General features: G+C 44.4%; 1 protein-coding gene and 1 long non-coding RNA gene across 2 annotated transcripts in view; both read right to left on the bottom strand.

Annotated features, from left to right (window-relative positions):
• The window catches only part of LOC126986610 (uncharacterized), a 117,123-nt gene extending 92,587 nt beyond the window's left edge, over window positions 1-24,536 (bottom strand). Inside the window, exon 1 of the long non-coding RNA XR_007739836.1 lies at window positions 24,291-24,536. This is a non-coding gene — a long non-coding RNA (uncharacterized LOC126986610). The remainder of the gene's footprint in view (window positions 1-24,290) is intronic.
• Window positions 24,537-25,643: 1,107 nt separating this feature from the next.
• Window positions 25,644-26,473, bottom strand: part of LOC126986540 (hemicentin-1-like) — a 202,535-nt gene continuing 201,705 nt past the window's right edge. Inside the window, exon 13 of the mRNA XM_050842807.1 lies at window positions 25,644-26,450. Within this exon, the coding sequence (XP_050698764.1) occupies window positions 26,103-26,450 (348 nt within the window). The 3' untranslated portion in view covers window positions 25,644-26,102. The remainder of the gene's footprint in view (window positions 26,451-26,473) is intronic.

Genomic DNA, 26,473 nt, shown 5'->3' with positions numbered 1-26,473 from the left:
AGGAACAGAAACACTCAAGATAAGGATAAAATACGGTAAAGGTTCAGATTTTCTCGACGCCAGGAACAGAAACACTCAAGATAAGGATAAAATACGGGAAAGGTTCAGATTTTCTCCACGCCAGGAACAGAAACACTCAAGATAAGGATAAAATACGGGAAAGGTTCAGATTTTCTCCACGTCAGGAACAGAAACACTCAAGATAAGGATAAAATACGGGAAAGGTTCAGATTTTCTCGACGCCAGGAACAGAAACACTCAAGGATAAAATACGGGAAAGGTTCAGATTTTCTCGACGCCAGGAACAGAAACACTCAAGATAAGGATAAAATACGGTAAAGGTTCAGATTTTCTCGACGCCAGGAACAGAAACACTCAAGATAAAGATAAAATGCAGTTAAAGTAAAGATTTTCTCAGCGTCATAAACAGAGTCGGAATACCTTATGAAGCCGTCGATGCATTCACAAAGAGATCGCTATTAAGACGAGCGACGCGCTGCTGAATAAGAGAAGAGATTAATTTTTATGTCAGTGTTTGCGAGGATTAAAAGGCGACAGGTGCGTTTATGTGCCCGGGGATCGATGATGGTGTTGACGGATGAGGGGGGAGGAGGGGAAGGAGGGGAAGGAGGGGAGGATGAGGAGGAGGGGGAGGAGGGTGGGAAGGAGGTAGTTGTGGTGGTGGTGGTGATATTGATATAGTTGAGAATTTAATAATACACCTCTTGCTGCCATTACTGCTACTACTACTACTACTACTACTACGATAATACTATTTCTGCACTACATCCATAATGATAAAAAAATAATAACGACTATATTATTATCATTATTATTATTATTATTATTACTATTATTATTATTATTAATGATATGTCGAAAATAATGATGATGGCGTTTTAATGGTTGATGCTTATGATTATGACAGACGACGCCCGACATCACAAATTAAGATGATAGTGATAACGAATATGATAGCAATGTCTACTTTTCCTCCTTCTACTTCTCTTTCCCCTCCTCATTTTCTTCCTCCCCCTCGTCACCAGCATCAACGTCATCGTAACCACATGATGTACAGAATTAGTCAACACACACACACACACACACACACACACACACACACACACACACACACACAGAAAAAAAAACACTACAACACACCCTCCAGTTCTTCCTCATCGACCTTATGTGTGGGGGAGGGGGTGTTTGTGGGGGAGTGATGTACGTTTGTTTGTGTGTGCGTGTGTATGTGCAGGGGGGAGGGGCTGGGATGGTATTTCTGGGGGGGCGGTGAATGTTTGTTTGTGCGTGTTTGTGCGTGTGTGTGTGTGTGTGTGTGTGTGTGTGTGTGTGTCCCCATCACAAGGTATTCATACTCATCTTTATACCGAACACTTCCACACTCACAGCTACACGAACAAGAAAATTAATACCTCACCTAAACCAGAAAAATACAAGAAAAGATGCAAGGCTTTCACAACCAATCACTCAGCCGTATTCACACGACCTTCACTCCTTTTTTTCTACAGTTTTTCTTTCTTTCCTTCGTTTTCTTCCTTTTTTCCTTCTTTATTCTTTTTATTTTTTATTTTTTCTCTTCCGTCCTTCCTTTCTTTAGCTTCCTTCTTTTCCTTCTTCTCTTCCTTCCTTCTTTCTTTCCTTCCTTCCTTCTTTCCTTCCTTCCTCCTTCCCACTCTCCCTCCCTCCCACCCTTCCTTCCTTCCTTTCTCCCTTCTTCCCTTCCTTCCCCCTCTCCCATCCTCCCTTCTTCTCTTCCTTCCCCCTCTCCCACCCTCCCTTCTGCCCTTCCTTCCTCCCCCTCTCCCTCCCTCCCTCCCTCGCACTCTTCCTTCCTTCTTCCCTTCCTTCCTCCCTTTTTCCCTTCCTTCTTTCCTTCCCCCCCTAGCCTCCCACACGCACCACCCCGGGGAACCGCCTGACACCCGCCGCCCGCAACCCTGACACAGACATCCTCGCTCGGTCCGCCCCCTGACACGCTCTTGAAGGGGTCTTCCTCCTCTAGGCGGTCAGGCGTTGAGGGCCGCCGACAGACCGAACTTTGTTATTTACGCAAAGTTTCTTTATTCTTTCCACTTTGTCAGCTGATAATTTACCCTTATTCTTTCTCTGTTTATCCCCTTTTCCCTCTTCTTTTCTCTCTCTCTCTCTCTCTCTCTCTCTCTCTCTCTCTCTCTCTCTCTCTCTCTCTCTCTCTCTCTCTCTCTCTCTCTCTCTCTCTCTCTCTCTCTCTCTCTCTCTCTCTCTCTCTCTCTCTCTCTCTCTTTTTTACTTTCTTTTTCTTTTTTTTCTTCCCTTCTTTCTTTCTTTCCTTATTTCCTATTTCATTTTTTCTTTCCTTCCTTTTTTTCCTTTCTTCTTTTTTTTCTTTGTCTCTCAACACTACGATTTCGATTTGAGATTTTGACATAACCAATACTGTCTATATTTACCTTTTCTCTCTACCCCTCTCTCTCTCTCTCTCTCTCTCTCTCTCTCTCTCTCTCTCTCTCTCTCTCTCTCTCTCTCTCTCTCTCTCTCTCTCTCTCTCTCTCTCTCTCTCTCTCTCTCTCTCTCTCTCTCTCTTTTTTCTTTCTTTTTCATTCTTCATGTCTCCTTCTTTCATTCTTTCCTTTTTTTCTTTCTTTCACCCTTCTCTCTCTCTCTCTCTCTCTCTCTCTCTCTCTCTCTCTCTCTCTCTCTCTCTCTCTCTCTCTCTCTCTCTCTCTCTCTCTCTCTCTCTCTCTCTCTCTCTCTCTCTCTCTCTCTCTCTCTCTCTCTCTCTCTCTCTCTCTCTCTCTCATCCCTAAGCCGGCTCATTCACATACGTTTCCTCGCCCCCACACTTGCCACCTCCATTCTCTCCCCGCGACCCTCGCCATCTCGGAAAATTTTCTCATTTCCTTGGACACTCTAAGTTAGGACGCAGCTGACTCTACCACGTGCACGCCCGCTCCTGCACTCCTCTTTCCTCTGTCCTGCCTCCTAAGCCTCCTACTTCCCCGCTCCTGTTGTCCTGTATGTTGCTTCTCATGGCTTATTTTGTATCTCTTTCCTAAGTAAAGTCTAATTCTCTCGCCTTCTGTCGCAATCTTGTTCTTTTATCTTTTCACTTCGAGATACAAAAGGTGTCCATGGTCTGTTTCTATTCCTTCAACTGTCTGATGCCCCTTTTTTTATCCTATAAGTTGTAACATTTCCTATTTTTTTTAATCATATCTGTAAAGCACTTTCTGCACTCTTCTTCCTGCTCAAACCTTCTCCTTGCCGTCTCCACTTTCCTGCATACAAGAATATTTACATTTTCATCGTATGTGCAGAGTCGTTTCTGCCCCTCTCGCCTTTTTTTCACACCTCTTACTTTCCTCCTCTTCACCCTGCATGAATCGAATATTTCTCTCTCCATTCTGTGTGTAAAGTAGTTTCTGTTTACATTCATGCTTCGTAACGTCATATTCCTGCCTTGCTCCTCCTAAACACATCTATATACTCTGCACCCTCATTAGCTGTTGCATTTTATTTCTATCTTTTATGCTCAACAATGCCATATTCCTCCCCTCATTCACCTCCCTAATGTAATTTTGTGTCCCCGATCTCTGCTGTTTGTACCCATTATCTATTTACGTTTATATCCGTCTGGCAATTACTATTCGTGTTTATATATATGCTTCCTGACCTACACCACATTCAGGCTTTTCTGTCTTTGCAGGCGCAGGGTTTTTTCTATAGCTTTCCTTCGTCTCCCGTTTTCCTTTCACTATTCGTGTTCATAGATATGCTTCCTGACCTACACAACATTCAGGCTTTTCTATCTTTACAAGCCCAGGTTTTCTTCCATAGCTTTCCTTCGTTTCCCTTGATCCTTTCTCTATTCGTGTTTACATATATGCTTCCTGACCTATACCACATTCAGGCTTTTCTATCTTTTACAAGCCCAGGTTTTCTTCTATAGCTTTCCTTCGTTTCCCTTGTTCCTTTCTCTATTCGTGTTTACATATATGCTTCCTGACCTATACCACATTCAGGCTTTTCTATCTTTACAAGCCCAGGTTTTCTTCTATAGCTTTCTTCCGTCTCCCTTGTTCCTTTCTCCTTTTATCTCTGTTGTATTATCTTACGCCCATTTAACTTGATCCATTTCTTTATCTATGGTCAATGATGCTGTATGTGCGTTCTCTCATCTCACACGCACGCGGGCACGCCTCACTTCCTCCCTATTCACCGTCTCAACCATTTGTTACTTCTCACACCTTTATCCCAATGGCTTCCCTCGACTCTCCTCCCCTTCCCGTCGCCGAGGGTCGGGTATTTATCGCAAAGTGGATGTAATTATTCCTTCACGCAGCTCTTTTGTTGTCCGCACGCCCAGTTTCACTCATCTCGTCCGTCGTACTCTGTTTTATGTTTTATTTTCGTCTCCCGTAATCATCCATAAGAACAAGAAACAAGGGCGCAGTTTATTGTTTCCTTCTTTGCAGACCTTTTGTTGTCCACACGCTTTCACTCCCTTTATTCAGTCGCTCGTATTCGCTTTTCTATTTCCTTTTCGTGTCCAGTAATCCATAAGAACAAGAAACAAGGGCGTAGATTATTGTTTCCTTCTTCGTGGACCTCCTGTTGCCCACACGTTTTCCTTCCCTTCAATCAGCCCTCCGTATTCTCTGTTATGTTTCCTCTTCGTGTCATATAATTCAGAAGAGCGATAGACAAAGGTGTAGATCATTATTTCCTTCTTCGTGGACCTTTTGGTGTCTACTCGCTTTCCTTCACTTCATTTGGTCCCTCTACTTACTGTTTTCCTGCAGTGTGAAGTACATTTTCAAGAAGGTGGATTTTAATTTTTTTTTTTTTTTTACGTCTTCGCCTATAGCGCCGGTAAGCTTGCTTGAGGGGCATGGATGGTGTTTGCCCCCAGCCCGTCATGGCGCAGGCAAGTGTTTATAGTGGCGCCATCTTCTCTTTCATAAGTACATAGATATTTATTTTCGATGTGCTACTGTTTTTTTCACGTGCTCAGTTTTACTTCAGTTAGCCTTTAGAGAAATAACACAATAGAAGGAAACTGATTTGTAGATCTACTGATGCTCGTTTTTATATTTGCTTACAATTCTCGTGACACTCCTTGAACTTTCATTTATCTTTCTTCCGCCACATAATCCCATAGAAGAGAGCATATTTCTATTTCAGATTTGTTGATGCTTTTTTTCCATGCAGGCAATTTCTCGGCACTCACTGCGCCTGTAGTTTTCCTTCTTGCGTCGGAAGATCCCGTAGTAGGGGGAACATTTTAAAATCTACCGCTGTCTTTTTTTAATGCATGTAAACCTCTTGAAACTCCTTGGTTCCGCAGCTCTTTTACGCTTTTTCCTTCTCGTGTCACAAGATTCCGTAGCAAAAAGGTAGAATATAATCTTTGGTGTTATACATATTAAATGCATGTAGTTATCTTGGTACTCTTTGGGTTTATAGCTGACTTGGTTCTGCATGTTTTTTTTACAGGCGGGAAGATATCTTTCTCGCTGATCTTTTTATTCTCTTCGCTGAATATATATCTAAGTCTCCCCTTCCTTGCAAATAAGTTATATCATTATTATTTCTTCCCTCTTTATAATTCATCACTGAACATGCATCGGATCAACCTCTATCCTCCTCCTCCTTATCATCATTATTCTAACGTGTCCTATATCCTTTCAATTAACTCTCTTCAGTTTTCTTCTTCTCTCAATATGTATTTGTTGTCAACCGTTCCTTCTAAGTACTTTCTCTAACTTCCCTCCCTTTCCTCTCTCTCCGGACGTGTATCTCTTCAGCCCCTTCATATGACGTACTCTGCTAAAAATGGGGTTGATATCAAAGCCACTGAGTGAAGTTCCCTGGCCGCCCCTGCACTTAACCGAACTCTTATGTGTGCAAACTTTTACAATCTACGAATACCTTCCTTTCCCTTGCCGGCGCTTCTCCTCCCTTTTCCAGACAAACTATACATCCATTCCGCCGGCCACTTACTGCACCTAAATATTTAAACCTCTTCCGCTGGCTCATCTTCTACATTATTTACGCTCAGTTGCTTTTCCTCTCAAACCACCTAAAAGATATTTGGGCAGCACTTGCTCACGTCTCTCCTTGTTTACACTTTCATACACTCACATCTGCTCGGCTTTTCAATAATTCGAAATGACGTTAATATCAAACTCCTCATATTTTTCCAGATTCTTCATTTCGCATTCGTGAAAAACTAACACACTTTTGCCTCGTCATTCCTTGCTTTGTCGTCCCCAAGAGAGTGGTGAGTGTGCGTGTTTTATAATGACCAGAACGTGGAAAAACTAATATATAAATCTCGCTCCTCGCATCAGCTCGCACGAGAACCCACTCACAAAGACGACACCCTCGCTCACGCCGCGGAGTCATCATAAAACTTGCCGCTTCGTCCAAAAAGATCCCCTTCGCCGCCTCGTTCTCGTGCGTTCCACTGGCTGTCTTATGGCAAAACTTTCGCCGATACATTCCACGCTCGCCTTCCCGATACCCTCTTGTCAATCACGGTGCTCCCACCCACCCTTCCCCACCCCCTCTGTCCTCCTGATGGTCCACAGTTTCTGCTTCCCAGTTCCCATCCACCCAATTCAACCCAGACACCGATACCCTCTTGTCAATCACGCCGCCCCTTCGACCCCTTCCCCACCCCTTCTGCCCTCCTGATGGTCCACAGTTTCCGCTTCCCAGTTCCCATCCACCCAATACAACCCAGACACCTGCCACTATCCACCTACACAATATTTGCCACCCGCCTTCCACCACACCTACTGACGACTATCCACTCACTCACATTATCTATTGATCTACCACCCACTGCCCTCTCTGTAAACCTCCTGCCCACTAACCATCTGCCACTTTCCTACCCCACTAATCACCACCTAGCTCCACTTCCCTTCATCCCAAGTACCTCTCCACCCAGCATTACTTATCCACTATCACCCACTTCTCTTTCTCCACTTCCCGTCCACCCAACATTATATACCCACCTACAACCCACTATTCTCTTTCCCTGCCCACCCAACGCTACCCACCTTTCCCCCTCTAGTTCCTGTCCACCCAACACTACGATTAACTCAAACCTTTTATCCTTAGACTTCTTTCTGGTTGAGGGAGTCACTTGAACCTTCCTAACATCTTGTACTGTGATATTTCGTAATTCATATTTAACCACACTGTCATTTGTTCTTGATTACATGCTTCACCTGATTTGTAGCCAGTCTTTCCCTTGTTTTCGTTAGTTGCACAATGGTTATGGTCTCGTTCTACACTTCACGAAACACACCTGATCTTTCTCTCCCTCTCCATCATCTCTATGGTTGGTATTATAAGACCCTCTCGCTTCTCACATCAACTATTTCTGGAGGTCAAAGAGGGGATCAATCGGGTTCTATTGAGTGTTTTCTTAAGTTCACGGTACAGATGAAGGGTCAAACTACCACCAGGGTCATAAAACTACCCCTGGAAATGCCCTAAGCTTATATGAAAGCCTTGTCAAATATGTGTACTTGGGCGTCGAAATGTTTTAAAATACGACCCATTATGCTTCTTTATGGTGCTCCGGTTTCATATGTCATGTTATAATATCGTATTCCTGACCTTTATTTATTGTTTAATTCTGCGTTGACCTGTTGTTATTTACTTCTCACATGTTTACTCTCCCTCCTTCATGTTTCCTTATCGATCATTATCTTCGTCTGCTGTGCATGATAATCTTTAAAAGCAACCTTCATATTCTTTTCTTTCTTTCGCTGATACTTCGCCATTCACCTCAAGTCACAAATCTACCTCCCCCTCAATCACCTTGTCGCTCCCTCATGGTTCACTGTTTATGCTTCAAGGTAATTCCATCCGCTTCTCTACCTCCTTGTAATGTATCCTCTCGTTCCCCGCTACTTCACACATCCCTCCCCTCGTGCTACGCTGATGTCTCGCTGTTTACTCTTGTCCATATAAGTTCACACACTCGTAACACACTTCCTCACTGCTACTTCATACTCTGCTCCCCTTCCCATATCAGTTCACACACTCCTAACACACTTCCTCACTGTTGCTTCATACTCTGCTCCCCTTCCCATGTCAGTTCACACACTCCTAACACACTTCCTCACTGCTGCTTCATACTCTGCTCCCCTTCGTGTTACTGTGGCATTCCATTATAAGTTTCTTGTCACATATCTACGCGCCCTAGCTCAATCCCCTCCACTTTGCCTTATGTTCCACCTTCCGCGGTCTCACACTAGTTTCAAAGCCCCTACACCTCGCCCCTCATGTTTCATTTACACGGGAACGCTTGAAGTGTTGTGTAGCTGATGCAGAATTCAGATCTTTACGCATATTTTACGGCCTCTTCTACATTTATCTACCCGTTTATCTATATACACTTCTTTATCTACCTATCTGTCTACCTGTACGTGTGTGTGTGTGTGTGTGTGTGTGTGTGTGTGTGTGTGTGTGTCACTCGCACGGCAGAAACTTACACGGAGGGAGAGACGTGCAGGAATGTAGTGGAATTTCGCTGCCACCGCTCCCCGCGCCACCCCCTGACCACCACCACCACTACTGCCACACCACCAACGAGGCACACACACACACACACACACACACAAAAGCACCCGCCTGACAGTAAGGGCCGCGGGCAACAGCGGGAAAAAGACGCAAGTGAACTAAACAATTTCCTGGAGGCATTACTCGGGGGAGAATCACTACAGGAGGAGCAATACCAAGGCCATTGCGGAAGGAAACAAAAATATAAATTTCGATGCAAATCCGTGAAACTTCCGGCCCCGAGGCGTCGCGAGGCAGCCGGGACCCATTACGCAGCGAGCCCTTTGTCTGGCGGCCTGTTTCGCAGTTTCATTGTTTAATTTTGTGTTTGTTGTATCAATGTTTAAAGTTTTCAAGGCTTTATTGTTTTACTGTTCATGCACCTTGGGTTAAATGTTACTAATTGAATGTACCTACACACATTTTCGTGGCATGCATTTCCAGTTTTATTTTTACTTTTGTGTTTTGTTGTATCAATGTTTAAATTTTTCAAGGTTTTATTGTTTTACTGTTCATGCACCTTGGGTTAAATGTTACTAATTGAATGTACCTACACACATTTTCGTGGCCTGCTATTTCCTGTTTTATTTTTACTTTTCCATTGTTAAACCTTCATTTCCCTATAGAGTACAGACCATTCTCGGATTATTTTTTTTCGGTTTACCTGTTTCATTTTTTTATGGTTTCCCAGTTTCACGTCGTGTGTCACGCTTTCATCGCCTCACTATTCACCCGCCTCACCTGGACTGACCTTCGCTCTCTTAACGCTGCCTCCTTTACCTGCTTCACTATTCCCTTATTCCCCTATTTCAAAGTTTCAGTATTTCCCGGCTTCACTGACTGTCTAAATTTTACTATCCCCGTTTAATTATTTTACTGAATCCTCTTTATATGTTTCACCGATTCACTATCTTCTACCCGCCATTATTGACCTTTGTTAATGTTTGACCGTCTCTCCACTCCCACATTCACGCCCCTCGGAGGCAAGACAAGGCATTGGCTGCACTTGTCACGTTATTGCTTTATGAAAGACGAAACTGAAACCTCGAGAACTGTGTGGTGTGATAAGGAAACCGTGTGCTTGACCGTGCTGCGGGGCTGGCATCTATGTGTGTGTGTGTGTGTGTGTGTGTGTGTGTGTGTGCAGTCAACACGGCCAGCAGGCGCCGCACAGCCGTGGTGGTGACGGTCATTGGCATGCAGGCGGCGGTCAGGCGGAGGTGAGGCGGAGGTCAGGCTGGTGCTTCAACATGCAAATGGTACAGGTGTTGGGGCCTGGGGCTGACAGGTGCTGATTTGGGTATTGGCCGAGGCAGATATAGAGCGGGGCGCTGTAATCAAACACTAAACTATTGGCCGGCACGGTTTGCTTCACGCCAAGTACTGCATTTTGAGGCTCCTTACTCGCGGCCTCGTAACTCCACAGTCACACGACTCAAAATTAGATGGAGGGAGACATACGGCCTTTAGTATGTCAAGTGGCTTCAAACTGGGTCCTTAGAAAAACTTAGTGCCAAGAATTCTTAGAACGTCGGCAGACCCTTTTCAGGGCTTTCACGAGTCGTGGCTGTGGTACGGAGAACCCTAAAAAGGGCTCGCCATAAAACACCTAATTCGAGCTAATTGTAGGCGGTGGTGGCATAGCGCAACCCACCATGAATGCCCGAGGTCATTGTGGTGGGTGAGTGATCTTGAGGAGGGCTTTTTTGTCAGAGGTGGTGCTGTAAGGTCATGGCATACTGAATTAGATATCCATACAGTAGTCACTTGTCAAATTCTCTGTAGTAGACAACGAGCGACTCTCGGCTAGATGCCACACGTCACGAGACTGTTTATTTTGTAACAAACACCACCCAAAAAGAATGGAGTTTGAGTAAAAGTAAATATTTTTAACGGCTTTATGGTTATGAGAGGAGTACTCTGATGAACGTTCCATGCTCTTTTCTTAAGTCTCAAAATACAGTGTAATATTAGCGTTTCTCCGCCACTTCTCGGCTTTCGCATAGACAAAGCCCACGGGTTAAGAAGCGCGATAAACCGAACAAAACAACGATGATGAACAATAATGAACGTAAAACATCACTATGACGCACCAAACATCATTTTTATATTTAACACTCCATGTCGTTTATCTAAGTCTCATTCAACGCAATTCTTCTTTGGTCCATTTTGAATTACTTTTCACTAGACTACGAGAACAACGCTACACTAATGTGAGATGCAAGGCGCTCCCCAAAGCCATAAAGAAAGCTGCTGGTAATGGATAATACGGGAACGTCACGACTACTACGCATTCGGAGACGGAGGTATTCGGAACTTCTCTTGTTACAAACTGGACCTACTAGCGGGAAAAATAGCAGTAAATAGAGTAATCCCCCCAAAAGTGATTGTGTTGGCGACTGACAATGAATAATACACAGACAATCATATTACTGCAGCCCCGAGTAGAATTAGGATCCAAGTCCATTACAGTGATAGGTAGGTATAATATGGGTCACAGCAATAATAATCGACGCAGGGGAATTGTCAGTTGTATGCAGTTGTGTTAGTGAATAATATAGCACGAACGATGTAATGTAGAGTGTGACGTAATACAAATCATGCCTAATATTGAGAGAGAGAGAGAGAGAGAGAGAGAGAGAGAGAGAGAGAGAGAGAGAGAGAGAGAGAGAGAGAGAAACTGTATTAACACTCAATACCTTTACGTTTCATACGGTCGGAGTCAAACCAAAAAAACAACCAGAAACAAAAAAAAAGCCAGAAAATAATATGAAAAAAAAAAAAATCCTCTCCTGCTAATGACCCACACTTTAATAACCCAATACATGTGAAGGGGGGGGGGGGGGGGGAGGAGAGTGGGGCGTCACGTATGAAACAAGTATAAAACAAGTCCCCTATAATAATGAACGCGGCGAGAGAGAGAGAGAGAGAGAGAGAGTGTACCGGGACCCATTTAAACACAGTTGCCAGATAATCGTACTCAGAGCCTCGTAATTACCGGTTTCCAAGTCAAAGCTATTGCAAAAAACACCAATAATTAACCATTTTAACGATAACTATATATTAAGGTAGTTATTTGTGTGATGAAAGCAGTTTTAGGGTCGGAAATCAGCAAACATAAGAAGAGGCAGAGTACGACAATCTGGCAACGTTGAGTCCCAGGAGCCGAGGCAAGGCGAGGCCGGGGCGAGTTTACACGAGGAGAAAGTTTGTCCGATATATATGCTTAACTTCGTCCTTTGACACAAAATTTCACTCCAGCCATTACACACATTACCGCCGGCAAAGTATTTTTTAGCCCAACGCGGCAGGGGAAGCATTATGTAGGCCGAGGGTATTCAGAGGAGAGAGAATGATAATCACCTTTAAAAATGATAACCTCACTTAATTCCACGTGTTTAATTATCTGCATGGCGAACGAATCCTCTCGCTGTGAATATTATGTGCATGTGAAATGAAAGGTTAAAGCCCCGGGATTTCCCTCCGTGTATACATTGTCTGTAAAAAAAATGGAAGCGATAGAAATGCAGACAACAGTTTTTCGGGTTTTTTTTAAGCAAATCTATGTAAGAATCGCGAGTGTTTTAAGGAGACATGAAAGCACACCAAGGAAAAACATCAGGACTATTTGACATCACCTACTTTCTCTGTCAAAAGTATAAGCTCCCAAAGTACAGCCAAGTCATAGAAAGAGATATGTGCCGCTTTGAATTAAAAAAAAGTGTAAAAAGTAAAATTAGTTTAGTATAGACGACAAAACACACCCAACTTTTCCTATTCAAAGGGGGACTCTTAACCCGGTAGCAGCGACGGGCCAAATTTGTGCCATGATATAACCCCCCAAAAATAGATGATACATAAACTGATCACAAATGCTTTTATATATATTATGAAATGGTTTGTGTGAGTGATGATTTTTCTCGTTTTTCTCGCTTAGAGGAACCATTAAGAAACATGATCCCCGCTGCTACCGGGTTATTAAAACACAGAAAGATGGAAATTTGTTACTCAGTAAACAAACTCGCGAGAAAATATAAACATTCTTTAAGGGCAATAAAAGGCTCGTATAAACACCAGCGTTTTATACCCAGCGTCTAAACTCTAAACTAACCTTACGCACCACATGAGCTTAATAATCTTACTTTTAGAATGAATAGATTTGTGAGGAAAGTCTAACCGTTCCCGTTGAATAATTACACACAGAAAAACAGTAATTCCCTCAGGACATCATTATCCGGAATCAGCTCCTGAAACCAAGTTGCTTACTAAATAACATAGTGTACTACATCTCGCAAGCTTCAACCGTTTAACCTCCAGCACGTGCCAAAATCGCTGAAAAACTAACTTTGCAAATTAATTTCATAAGTAACTATACCTACTACACAAGCGAGGGATCAGACATTATCTATGGAACTATTAAGGAATCTTTATAAAGGAAACATAATATACACACATACAAAAAAAAACATGAAAAAATGAACGCAACTTAATCTTTTTCGAAGCTAGATTAGTATTTCTAGTAATCCATGCAGCGGACCTTTCTCCTTCATTTTTCTCTTTCCTAGCCCGTGGTCTGCGTCCTCTATGAATCAAACAACAGAACTAACTCGTCTCCTGGGCCTGTTGACCTTCACGGGTGTCCGGGCGCTCCGCAAACCCTCGGATCGATGACAGACGCGGCCTACATCATTCACCCACGGCCTGCCTTCGCTAGTTAAAGGAACACATGTCTTGCACGTCACTCTCGAGGCATACCTATTCGCTTACCGCTGCCTAGAAAGAATAAATAAGCTAACTACTATTATCACTATTATTTTGCTATTATTATCCGTGTTTCTTTTACAACAAAGGAGACAGCTCAAGGGCACAAAAAAAGGGAACAATAATAAAAAAGCCCGCTACTCGCTGTTCCTAAAAAGAATCCAAGGAGGTGGCCGAAAGAGGTCAATTTCGGGAAGAGAGGTGTCCTGATACCCTCCTCTTGAAAGAGTTCAAGTCGTAGGCAGGGGGAAATACAGATGAAGGAATATTGTTCCAGAGTTTACCAGCGTGAGGGATGAAAGAGTGAAGATGCTGGTTAACTCGTGCGTAAGGGATATGGACAGTAAAGGGATGAGCATGAGAAGAAAGTCGTGTGCAGCGTGGCCGCGGGAGGGGGGAGGCATACAGTTAGCAAGTTTGGAAGAGCAGTCAGCGTGAAAATAACGATAGAAGTTATAGCTATTATTATTATCGTTTCCTTTCTGACTACAATCATTTCCATTCGCCTCATGTTCTGTCTTCCACCTTCTTCAGTGTGTAAAATTGGGCTCATCATCATCATCATTACCATTGTTATTTTTATTGGTATCATCCATCATCACAGTCATTCTTACTTGAAACAACAACATTTCTTCAGGGTCGTAGTGGTGCTTGTGATACCCAGAGGTCAGAGAGGAAGGTGTGGGATTAAATACGAGGATGACAGCAACTAAGAACGGTGTGAAGGAAACGGAAGTATTTAAGACTGCAAGGGAATGAAATGTTAGAAAACGTAAGAGAGAGTAAGAAAATGTACCATAGTGGAGGAAAGCGCAAGGAAATAATAAAAAAATGTGAAGTAGTGTAAAAAATAATGAAAGACTAAGAAAGAAAAGATAAAAGAAGATGTAAAAATCGGAGCAAAAGAAAGGAAAGGAAACGTAAGAGAGAGTAAGAAAATGTACCAAAGTGGAGGAAAGCGCAAGGAAATAAGAAAAAAAATGTGAAGTAGTGTAAGAAATAATGAAAGACTAAGAAAGAAAAGATAAAAGAAGATGTAAAAATCGGAGCAAAAGAATGGAAAGGAAACAGAAACGGCAATTAAAAAAAAAATGGAAGAGAACTAACGAGAAAACAAAAACAAAAGAACAACAAACAAAACAGGATGAAAGAAAAGAAAGGAGAGGGAAACAGGAATGAAAAATGTTTGAAAACTAACGAGGAGAACAAGACAATAAAACAAAATAGAAGAACTAGACGAACGAAAAGGAAGGACAGAGCAACAGGAATGATAACAGGAAGAAAGGCAACAGACGAGAATGACAGAAAATGATAAAAGAATAGAATAGAAAGAATAAATACATGGAACAGATAAAATAAATAAACGGGTAGAATAAATAGAGGTAGAATACGTAAAGACATAATAGATAGAATGCTAGAAAATATAAGAGAATAAAAAGATAAAAAAACAAATGGAAGAAAGACAAAGAAAATAGGAAAAAAATGTAAAGTAGTATAAGAAATAAGGCAAGACTATAAATGTAAAAACGGAGGAAAAAAAAGGAAAGAAAACTCAAACGCCAATAAAAAAAACAAGTGAAAGAGAAGCAACTGTAGGAAGGTGACGGACAGCGATGAAGATAAAGATAAAGAAAACACGAACTGGGCGAAAGGAATGGAAGGGATGCGGAATATCAATGAAAGGCGGAAGAGAGCTGACATGATGATAGGCAGGAGGGGAAGGCTTTTGTGATGTAAGAGAAGTTGCATAAGCCAGAGTGGTAGGCCTTTCCATTTTTTTTCCCGTTTTCTTTCTTTGGGTTGATCGAATGCCACTCCAGATCGAATGCCCCTCCAGATCAAATGCCACTCCATATCGAATGCCCCACCAGTTGATATCAGTGTTCATGTGCTTTATTATATATATATTTTTTCATTATTCATTTTTTTTCATTATTGATTTGTCTATTTCACTTTTTTGGGGGTTGATCGAATGCCAATCCACTTGATAAAAAAGTTTCCATGTGATGTATATTATAGTTTTCATTATTTTTTTCCGATTTTTCAGTATCAATTTTGTCTGTTTCATCCTTTTCTCCTCTCCCTTTTTTTCTAGTTCCTCCTATTTTACTCTTCTTTTATTTATGTATTCCGTTTACAGCTTTATTTTATTGACTTTGCTCTTTATTTAACCACTAACTTAGCTGTGAGATTATTATTGTTTTCATTATTATTTTTTGTAGAGCACCGTGTTTTTTTGTGTTATTTCTAAGACAGAATATTTCAGTGATTTATGTGATGCTAATTCTAATTGTTCTCATTTTCTCCTTTCCTTCCACGTAGCTGCCTTTGTTTCACTCCTTTTCCTTCTCTTCTTTTATCATATTTTACTCTCCTCTTATTTATCACCATTTTATTATTTTACTTTACTCTTTTCTTATTTATTTAGTTTCGTTTACCTTCTCTCTCTCTCTCTTACCCGTAACTTAATTATTCACTTTGCTCTGTTTATCTTGTCTATTTTCATGTATTTTCTAGTCTTCCGCGCGCCGCATCGGGTCACAGAAAACGAGGCTCAGGCGCGCCGTCAGGGGGGACTCGGCTGTGTTAGGGCGAGGAGCCGCTGGGAGGATGGATAAAAATGCGAAAATATTGTTTTAACTTTCCTCCCCGCCAAGGTTGCCTCACACCACTACTTAGGGCGCGGGGTGCTGCCTAACTTTGTCCACTTTTTTTCTTCGTTAACTTGTCTCATCCCTTCCCTCTTCCCCTGCCACCTCCCCCTCAAACGACCCGACCCCCCCTCTCCTCTCTCCCTTACCCTCACCACACCACTGTTTCCCCCCTCCACAACCACCTTCCCTCCCATCACAACGTCACCCCCTTTCACTGTTCCCCCTTTTTTCATCCTTATCACCTCCTTAAGGCCTCCCATTCTCCTATAGTCCCCCCCAATACTCCTCTTCCTTTCCCCGTTCCCCTTTTTTTCATCCTTATCCCCTCCTTAGAGCCTCCCAGTCTCCTATAGTCCCCCCAATACCTCTTTTATTTTCCTTGTTCCCCTTTTTTTCATCCTTAGTACCTCCTTAAGGCCTCCCATTCTCCTATACTCCCCCCAAAAAACTCTTCCCCTCTCTGTCTGTCTCCCTATCGCTCCCTCTCTCCCATTCCTCCACCACTCCCTTAGTTCCCCTACTCCTCCATCTTTCCCACTATCATCCTATCGTCTAAGTATTACCTCACCAATACTTCCCTGTCCCCCACCATCACCTCACCCCAAGCCTCTCTTCCCCTCTCTGTTTCCCTCCCTCTCGCCGCCTTACACTCCCCCACCGCTCCTCTTGTCCCTAATTTCATCCACATCTTTACCACATTATCCTATCGCCTAAGTACCCTCCTCGCCACCACCATCCTCCCCTTCCACCTCCTCTTTTTCTCTAACAGTGAAGCCCCGCGGGAAGGCACTGAGGCACGCATATTAATTTTGCTCAGTTTCCTTCCTCAAGACACGACGGGAGAAAAGTGAGCCCAGCCTCGTGCCCTGAAGTGAGTGAGGTGCGCCTGCCGCCTCACTACGACACGCCTCACATCAGCGTCCCTCACACCGTCGCGGGTTTATGTCACGTCAGCTGAGGAGGCTTAGTGCGAGATACGATGGCGAGGCTCAAGTCACCTCACGCATTATGTCAATCACTTCTACTTACGCGCGCACACACACACACACACACACACACACCAAGTCACATGCTCATCACTTCCCTTCCCCCAGACTCTTCTCGCACTTTGCTTCCCTTTGTGGCTGTCCCTTCCCTTTGGATCCCACCCTTTGAACCTTACCTTCCCTTCGCATCCGTATAACAGCTGCAGGAAAACCATTTCACGTTCCTTATTTTTACTTTCCTGCATGCACCTTTTCTTGCCTTGCCTTTGAACCTTACCTTCCCTTCGCATCCGTATAACAGCTGCAGGAAAACGCAATAACGCTTTCCATTTCACGTTCCCTTATTTTTTACTTTCCTGCATGCACCTTTTCTTGCCCTATTCCTTCCTTCTGCACCTGTCCTTCCCTTTGCATCCCACCCTTTGAGCCTCCCCTTTCCTTTGCATCCGTATAACAGCTGCAGGAAAATGCAACAACGCTTTCCATTTTTACTTTCCTGCATGCACCTTTCCTCGCCCCACTCCTTCCTTCTGCACCTGTCCTTCCCTTTCCACCTTCCCTTTCCTTTGCATCCTATAACCACCGCAGGACAACGCTTTACTTTTCCTCGTTTCCTTATTTTACTCTCCTGAACTTTCCTTTAGCGCCCACTGCACCTGTCTTTCCCTTTCCCTTATCCCCTTTGCATCTTATCCTCCCTCTGGAGCAATGTTACAACTCCAATCAACGTCACTCGCTTTTTGCACGGGTTTTATTTTCTTCCTTTATATACTCGTTCTACTACTTCAGGGTACTAGAACTTGGCTGCCCTCTGTCCCTTTCTTTCGCTTTATCATTTTCCTTCCACACCAGAAAAGCGTACATTTGTCTTTCTCCTTTTCCTCTCGTTGTGTTCCTTTCTCTCCCTTCCCTTAGCAACTGTTCTTTCCTTCACACATGTTTCTCTCTTTGCACCTAAACTCGTCTTCTCTCTCCACCTGTCCTTCTCTTTGTTTATTTTTTGTCTTTCTTTTTCCCTTCATTTATACCTTCTTTCTACATTTCTCCATCCCTTTATACCATGTCCTTCCCCCTTCTTCTTCCCTCTGTATAGTCTCTCCTGTTCCTCCCTCTACATCTAAACCCATCACTCGTCTCTACTTCGGTTCTTCCCTTTGAAAATTGACTCTCCTTTAGATTTCCCTTCCCTTTACACCTGAACTATACTCTCTTCTTCTCTCTGCATCTTGTCTTTCCTTTACTCACTGTTCCTTTATTTGCATCTAACCTCGTCTCATATATACAGCTATTATTTCCCTTGGCTTGACTTTCCCTGTTCGTCTCTTTACACTTAAACTCCTCTCTTCTTCCCTCTGTACATCGCCTCTCCTGCATATACTGTTACTACGCTAGAATTACGTCGCCCTGTCCACATTTGCAACATATTTCCTTTATCTGGTCCTTCCTTTTTGCTCCGATACCGGCCTCTTCTTCTGCACCCCGCCTCTCCTCCACTCACTGTTACTACGCCAGACTTACGTTGCCCTGCCTACATTTGCGCCTCAGACTCGCCCCGGCCACGGTTCGCACGCCCCAGCCTCGTGTTAGTTCAATTAGTTGCCGTGTTCCTCCCTCATTCTTATTTTACGGAGCAGCTAATTCCATCACGCTTTGGGCGCCGTTCCGTTACGTCGAGTCGGGTCCGCGAGCTCTTTGTTGCGTGCAGTTTTATTCCTTTTTTTTTTTTTTAACTCACGGCCACTATAATAAAACGCATTCTTCCAGGCATTACAGGTGAACATGGGGCTCGCTCGCGTACTAATTGCTCCGATGGTTGGCTCGATGCGGGGAGGTTTTATATGTTTAAGCTTTTGTGTGCTGTTTTGATTTCTTTTTACTCTCACGGTTAAGGTGATGCCTGCTCCTCCTCACTACAGAAATACGCATGCTTGATTTATTTTTTATCTCGAGCTTAATATATTCAGATTTTAGCTTAATTTTTGTGTACGTGATATTTTTATACTCTTGTGGTTACGAGAAAACAAATTATTTCTCGCCAAAGAATAAAAAAAGAGAAATGTATCCTAAAACTATAACGATAATAATAAAAATAATGATCATATACAAGTAACTGTTATTACTACTAATACTACTAAGAAGAAGAAGAAGAAAAATAAGAAGAAAACAATAACAATAACAATAATAATAATAATAATAATAATAATAATAATAATAATAATAATAACACTAGCAATGTCTAACTAATACTGGTCTAATTATTTGGAGGCCTAACCCCGCGCGCCCATTAACCTTTATTCTATTACCTTTCCTCCTACGGCCGCGACAACACGAGTCCCGGCCGTCATCGGGACTAACAAGGCACTCACTCACTCACTAATGACGCCCGGGCCTAACGCATGGAATTTTCGCGTGAAGCTCAGTTTTGTTTTACTATTTTTTGATGTACTTTTTTATACTTCACGATCTCGCATATTAATTGTTTTCAGGCCTGACATATTGGATTTTTGCGTGTGAACGTCTGCGTGAGTCTATTTTGTTTTTAGTACTTTTAGATATTACTTTTTTTATACTTTACGAACTTGTATATTAATTGTTTGCGGGGCTTACACTTTTTTTTTACGAGCGGTTTTCTTTCGTTGCTTTTATCATACATTTTTATCAGGATGCAGAACTAGAGACAAAATTAAAGCTGAAATAAAATACCTGCAAGACCTTATTTCCATAACTAATAAGAGTTTTCAGTAAATAAAGGATCAAATATAGTTCAACAGGTGTTTTGCTACTTCTCTGGTATCACACACACACACACACACACACACACACACACACACACACACACGCACGGATACATCCATCACACGCTATACAGACAAACAAGAAATTTAGTCCAACAGGTGTCTAGTACTTCCACGCTAACACACACACACACACACACACACACACAAACATGCACTCCATACAGGCAAGCATACAAGATATTTACTCGTTTACTAATTAGACCAAGGCCTAACATGGTCCCCCGCTCTCCACCCCCTCCACCGCCTCCGCCGCCGCCGGTCAGCCCGCAGTCGCCACCACCGAGGGAACGAGGTTAATAAAATATTGGAACCTCCTAATTATCCAAAATTGATGCCATTCATTATCCGACAGCGTGTTTTAATTATACATTTCCGTTACCTCCATAGCTTATTCATGGCGGCGGTCCGAAGAGACAACGCAACGGGAAAAACCTATAGCTGGAGTAACGCGCTGCCATAGGTTATTCGTGACGCGGGGAACGGGCGGGCGCGAAAGAGGAAAAACAAGGCAAAGTATCGTGGGCGCTCCTGAACCGCAACTCTCGTACGTTACGCTGACGTGCTGAATGTGCGCGCTGGATAATGACTCGCTGCTTCACTGGCGGGCGGACATTGGTGGTTGGTGCCTCGTCCCCGCCCCACCTCCGCCCTCCCTAGCTCTGTTTTCTACGTAAGCCTGGCTGTGTGGAGTGAGAGTGATTGTATTGCTTTTTTTTCTCATCACGAAGCGTTAAGTGATCTGTACTCTGCTGACCCATCCTCATCCACCCCCGCTCCTTCCCGTCCTGACCTCCCAAGCACATTGCGTAAGCCTGGCTGTGTGGAGTGAGAGTGATTGTATTACTTTTTTTTCTCGTCATGAAGCGTTAAGTGATCTGTACTCTGCTGACCCATCCTCATCCACCTCCGCTCCTTCCCGTCCTGACCTCCCAAGCACATTCCGTAAGCCTGGCTGTGTGGAGTGAGAGTAATTGTATTGCTTTTTTTTCTCATCACGAAGCGTTAAATGATCTGTACTCTGCTGACCCATCCTCATCCACCCCCGCTCCTTCCCGTCCTAGCCTCCCAAGCACATTCCGTAAGCCTGGCTGTATGGAGTGTGAGTGATTGTATTGCTTTTTTTTTCTCATCACGAAGCGTTAAGTGATCTGTACTCTGCTGACCCATCCTCATCCATTCCCGCTCCTTCCCGTCCTAGCCTCCCAAGCACTTTGAATCCTGCGGAGGCCTGGGTGTTGGAAGTGTGAGCGTTTTATTTATTTTCTTCATCGCGGGGCTGTGAAGTTATCTGTATGGCTGATAATTTTGCGCCGGAAACATCAGTTCATAAGATTTTTTTTTATCTCTGCTATTTTATTTCTCCGAGGAATCTAGTCAGTGGTCTCTCTTGCATCCTTCCTTCAATCTTTTTTTCTACCTCCCTTCATTTGTTTGTACAAGTAACATTTAGTCGTATTCTCTTATCTCATCGGTCTTTTGAGCTATTCCCTCTAATAAAAAAGCTATCATATTAGTTGAGTGAGTCCTCTACGAAACAAAAAGGAAAAAATTTGTTACTCACCGGACGGCAACAACGCAATGCTCGTGTTTGGAGGATCGAAACGCTCTGACAAAAAGTGAACGAAACACCAAACCCAGCGTTACCTGATTATCGTACTCAGCACACTGTATAATCCTGGTTCTGACCCATAACTATTGCGAAAGAAAGATCAATAGTCAACGGTTGCAACGAAAACTTTAATAGAATGACGTTACATGTTAGTACGATAGTTTTGGATCTGAAACTAATAAATGATCAGTATGATAATATCTGGTAACGCTGACCAAACCTCCCTCCACTCTCGTGTCGCTGCGCCCCACGAGACTCCTCCGACCAGTGATTAACAAACCAGAATACAATTGGAATCTAGATATAATGTAAGAATCGATTTGTGGTCAGCGGAGACGGGTTGGCGGGTTGGTTAGCGGGAGGAAGGTGGTTCGTTCACTCGCTCGGTCGTGGTTCATTTCAGTTCGAAACTACTCCGCTCACGAGACACAGCCATCACTTCCCTCCACTCCTGCTGCTCATCTCATTTACCCTTCACCACCACCACCACCACAACCTCTCCCCTCCCCTCCCCTCCCTTTCACGCAACTGCCTCCCCCTCCCTTCCTCCCCTTCTCCGTACTGAATTGCTTCCACCCCTCCACTTCTCCTCTCAGCCGCCCTCATCCTCCATCACCACTTCCACCTGCTCCACCACCAGCAATATCGCCACAATCAATCACAGGCATTCCCTCCTCTCCTCCACCACCGCCACCTTCCATTCTACGTACCTATTTTCTCCTCCACCTCCTCCTATCCGTTTCACTTACCCAGTTACCTCTTCTTAGTTCCCCTCTCCTCTTCCTCCTCTCTCCCTTACCTTCCCTCCACCACCTTTCCTTTCCTAACCCTTGCACCCCCACCCCCCCCCTATGACCAACTCTACTACCAACGCTACTTCTCACCACCCCCGCTGTCATTAATTCCCCCTCCACCTTGCGTCCCCAATGACTCAACCACCACTACTAAAGCTCCTTCCTCCCCCCCTCACCACCTCTCCCCATCTCCACTAACCTCACGTCCCAAGATGACCGGGCACTCTCATCTAGCATGGAAACGACCCACAAGACCCTGGCAAAGACCCTTCATTAATCTCGGAACACACACACACACACACACACACACACACACACTGATCCCCCCCCTTCCCTCCAACACACACCGCATCCCTCGTATCGCCACAATTAATTCACAAACTTATTCCAGTATTATAAGCACAGCCGGAGAAATGCGCGCGGAACCATCACTACTGGTATGAGAGGCCGGCAGCGTCACCCTCCGCTTAATTAGACAGGTGTTGGGAGGGCGCTGCGATGGACGGCGGTCAGTGCGTATTCCATTTTGGGTGAATAACTGTCCTCGTACTTCGCTGCCGCTGAACCTCTCTCCCTCCCCCACCCTCCATCGTTCCTTCTCTCTCCGTCTCCTCCTCCTCCTCCTCCCTTTCTTCCTTCTTTTTCTCGTTTCTCCCTACTTCTCCCCTTTCTCCACTCCGCTGCTATATTTGTCCTTGTTTTGTCGACCTCCTTCCCTCTTGTTCTCCTCTTCTTTCTATCTTTTCTCTTTAATCAGAAGTTTATCTCGCTCAAACCTCCTTCACTTCCTCTTTTCTTTACCCTTGTCCTACTTTTTCTTTCATTTTATCTGGCTCCTCCTTCGCCTCCTACTATCCTACTCTGCCCCTTTTTCTTTTCTTCCTCCACTTCTTCCTCCTCTCCCCCCCTCCCTATGCCACCTTTTCCTATAATCCTATCAGACTGGCCTTTCCAGACTCCTCATTCGCTTACGGTCACACACACACACACACACATTCATTTCCGCCCACTCAAGCACCCTCTTCCCTTCTCTCCCTCCCCGTCTCTCCCTCTCCACTACCTCCCCCTATCCCTCCTCGTCTCCCCGCTACTACAAACACTCCGCAGCGCATAGCAACTTCCTCCTTCTCACCGACATCGCCTCCATGACTTGACACGTAAAAGCATATTCACTCACTCACTCCTTTATTTACCGCCTCCCTTCCTTCCTCCCTCCCTCCCTTCGACCCCACACCAACAGCCGACGAAAAACGAGACGGCGATACGTTTTTATTTGGAGCGTTCAAAGCGAAATGGAAGCGCTAGCAAAACCCTGAAAAAAAGCGAACATACATTGCAGCGTAAAAGTCGCTCACCTGTCGACCCTGACGTAATTAAACCAAATGTTAACCCGAAAAAAAAAGACGCGCCTAGCAACGGAAAAGTCCCTCGCCCTTCGAACAACTTGACATAACGTGACCCGGGAAACAAAGGACGAGCATGGCAACGAAGCCGTCACTTGTTGAACCTGACCGAGCGAAACAATCTCAGTTCTGGAAAGAGGACACGGATTCATGCCTCGCGAATTAACTCTGAATGTGACCCAATACAACCCTGAAAACAAATATGAATACACACATGCATGCACAATTATATACATAACAATGAAATAATCACAAGGCGAAACTAGGTTGATCTTGTAAAAAAAAAAAATTGGACATACATTCACAGAGTAACTAGATGACAGGACTGCTTCGTTTTTATGAGCTTAACGCAGCGACTCCAGAATGTTTCAGCTCCTCGTCCCCCATCCCCCCCCCCCCCCCCACTCTCCCAGTGAACAATTGGAATGAATCAGCTTCAATCCGGTAGGTTTGCTTTTTTAAGTAGAACAGTACTACTCTTTTGGTGAGTTAGACCACTATCTCTTAGCTTACGTTAGGCAGCCGGGGTTTGTTGATTTTATAATGCAGTCATACCATTTAGAACTACCAAACAAGCCACTTGCTTTTTGTAATTAACTGAGAGCTTGTTACTCGCTAGTTGAAGTTAACTCTAATAAAAGAAGGAAAGAAACACATAGCAACATAAGTCACTCTCTAGTCAAATCATCACCGTCAACCACCTACCTTGAATGAAGAGGCCATCGGGAACAGGAGGTCGCGTCACTTATGTGGTCACCTCTCGCTGGCAATACCGCCGCCGCCACCCCGGCAACAAGTAAAGCACCGTTCAGTCAATATAGCTATCACTTACGCTTAGGTTGCTTTTATAGTCACTAGTCACAAGTCCTTCAGGGTAACTGCACCTACGACACTGTTCCATCCACTAATCACACGGTGTTGTACTGTCTCTCGAAGCACCTAACAAGTCACTCACTATAAAAAAATAAAAAAAAACTCCTCCACACAGCCTCCTACGCGTTGTTGAGAGGCTAAGTTCTTGAACAGTCACAGCAGCACACTTTTAAGTCTATAGAAAGTGAAGACCACCTTGTCAGTCAAAACAATACTGAAAAACGTCAACTTTAATGTTAAACATGCGCACAACAAACACTCTTATTCAAACTCCGGCTGGCAGGCGTCTGATGGGATGAAGCTCCGCCCACTTATCAGTTGCCAGCACTCACTTTCTTGCTAAATTCTCAAATCACCGGATTAATGTAGTTTCCTTAGTGATTATGATGCATTCAGTGGCCAATACTCACCCTTTACTTGTCTATTTCCTGCCAGATACCTACACCACCAGAATAACGTCGTTTCCTTACGGTCTGCATTCGTTGTCCTTCCTCTGCCTCTTGTCAGTGGGGAACCGCGGCATCTCTAACTGCAGCTAACAAGTCCTTCATGTGCCAATCCTCACCATAGCTATGTTTCTTTGTTATATCATGTATCCGGTATGCTTCCAAGAGCTTTCATAGTGGAGAAGTGCCTGCAACATATCCTTCACGTATCAACATACACTTTCCCCTCTACATACCAGAACCACCTGACTAGTGCTTTTTCCCTTACTACCATGCACTCGCTTTGTATTCACTGGGCCTTCCTTGTTAGGGGAGACTCGCCAGCACCAATTAACTTCATGCAAATATACTTCATCACACTAATTTCCCGAGAACTTTCTGCCGGTAACGTTGTCATGCGTTTAATTAATTCTTACCTTGACAAATGGCGCTCGGAAGTTGAATAACACACCCAAGATATTAAATGACCACTTTTATTTAATCCACAAATACACCGGAGCAGCGGAGACGACCACGCGACTCGATTGGTTCACATCGTCGCGCGTTTGCCTTAACTTTAACTTTACGGAAACAAAAATATTCGCTCAAGGTTCCTCTGTCTCGCCGGCCAGTCTCTGCTCACCACACGTCAATATATATGTACACCATCGTCCATCGTTGCCGGGAGACACTTAAGAGTAGTCTTGAGGTCTCTTTGGTGATCACGGTAATGCTTTTTTCTGTTCACATGATTGTTATGCACACACACACACACACACACACACACACACACACACACACACACACACACACACTAATGATTTTCTGATACGGCATGACTTTTACACACACACACACACACACACACACACACACACACACACACACACACACACACACCTCCTCGTTCTCTATCCCCCTCCTCCTTCCTCCTTCGCTCGTCCACATTTTACCTCATTCCCCACTCCACCTCGTCCTCGTCTTCTTCCTCCTACATATCCGTTTATCTCTGCTTTTCTTCCTCTTCTCTCCACCTCTGCCTTAACCCTCACCTGCCCAAAGTAGACACGAAGCCAAAGTGGTCCGAAGTCCTGACCCGCCACACCTGTTCCCGATCTCCCATACACCTGGACACGGGTAGAAACACTAAATACTGCCATAGACCCACGAAACACCTAACTGACCTACCTCACGAACACACCAGCAGGGAACCGCCGCACTATACACAGCTCTCCCTGCTGGTCGACAGATTGAGTGGAAAGAACTCAGGGTGGAGGACGAGGGTGGAGGAGCGGCGGGGCAGGGAAGAGGTGGCGGCGGTGAGAGGTAACATTTGCTCCTCTATGCACGAGGCTGACCGGCCCATCCGACCCAGGGGCACCGGGGACTGCGTGGCCATGACGGGGCGGGCTATTCGGGGGACTGTGTGAAGTGCCGTGCTGCCCATCCCGGCGGTGGTCACGATGGCCCCCGTGGCCCCGCCGACGGGAGGGGAGTGTGAGGTGCGGCTGCCGCGCCCCAGTGATCCCTCCCCGGGGCTGTTTGACCTCACCGACGTCAGCTCACTCTGGGGGGAGAAAAAAGACATTG

Source organism: Eriocheir sinensis, chromosome 62 (genome assembly GCF_024679095.1).
Source record: "Eriocheir sinensis breed Jianghai 21 chromosome 62, ASM2467909v1, whole genome shotgun sequence".
Classification (NCBI taxonomy): domain Eukaryota; kingdom Metazoa; phylum Arthropoda; class Malacostraca; order Decapoda; family Varunidae; genus Eriocheir; species Eriocheir sinensis.
This window is presented reverse-complemented; position numbering and strand designations above follow the sequence as displayed.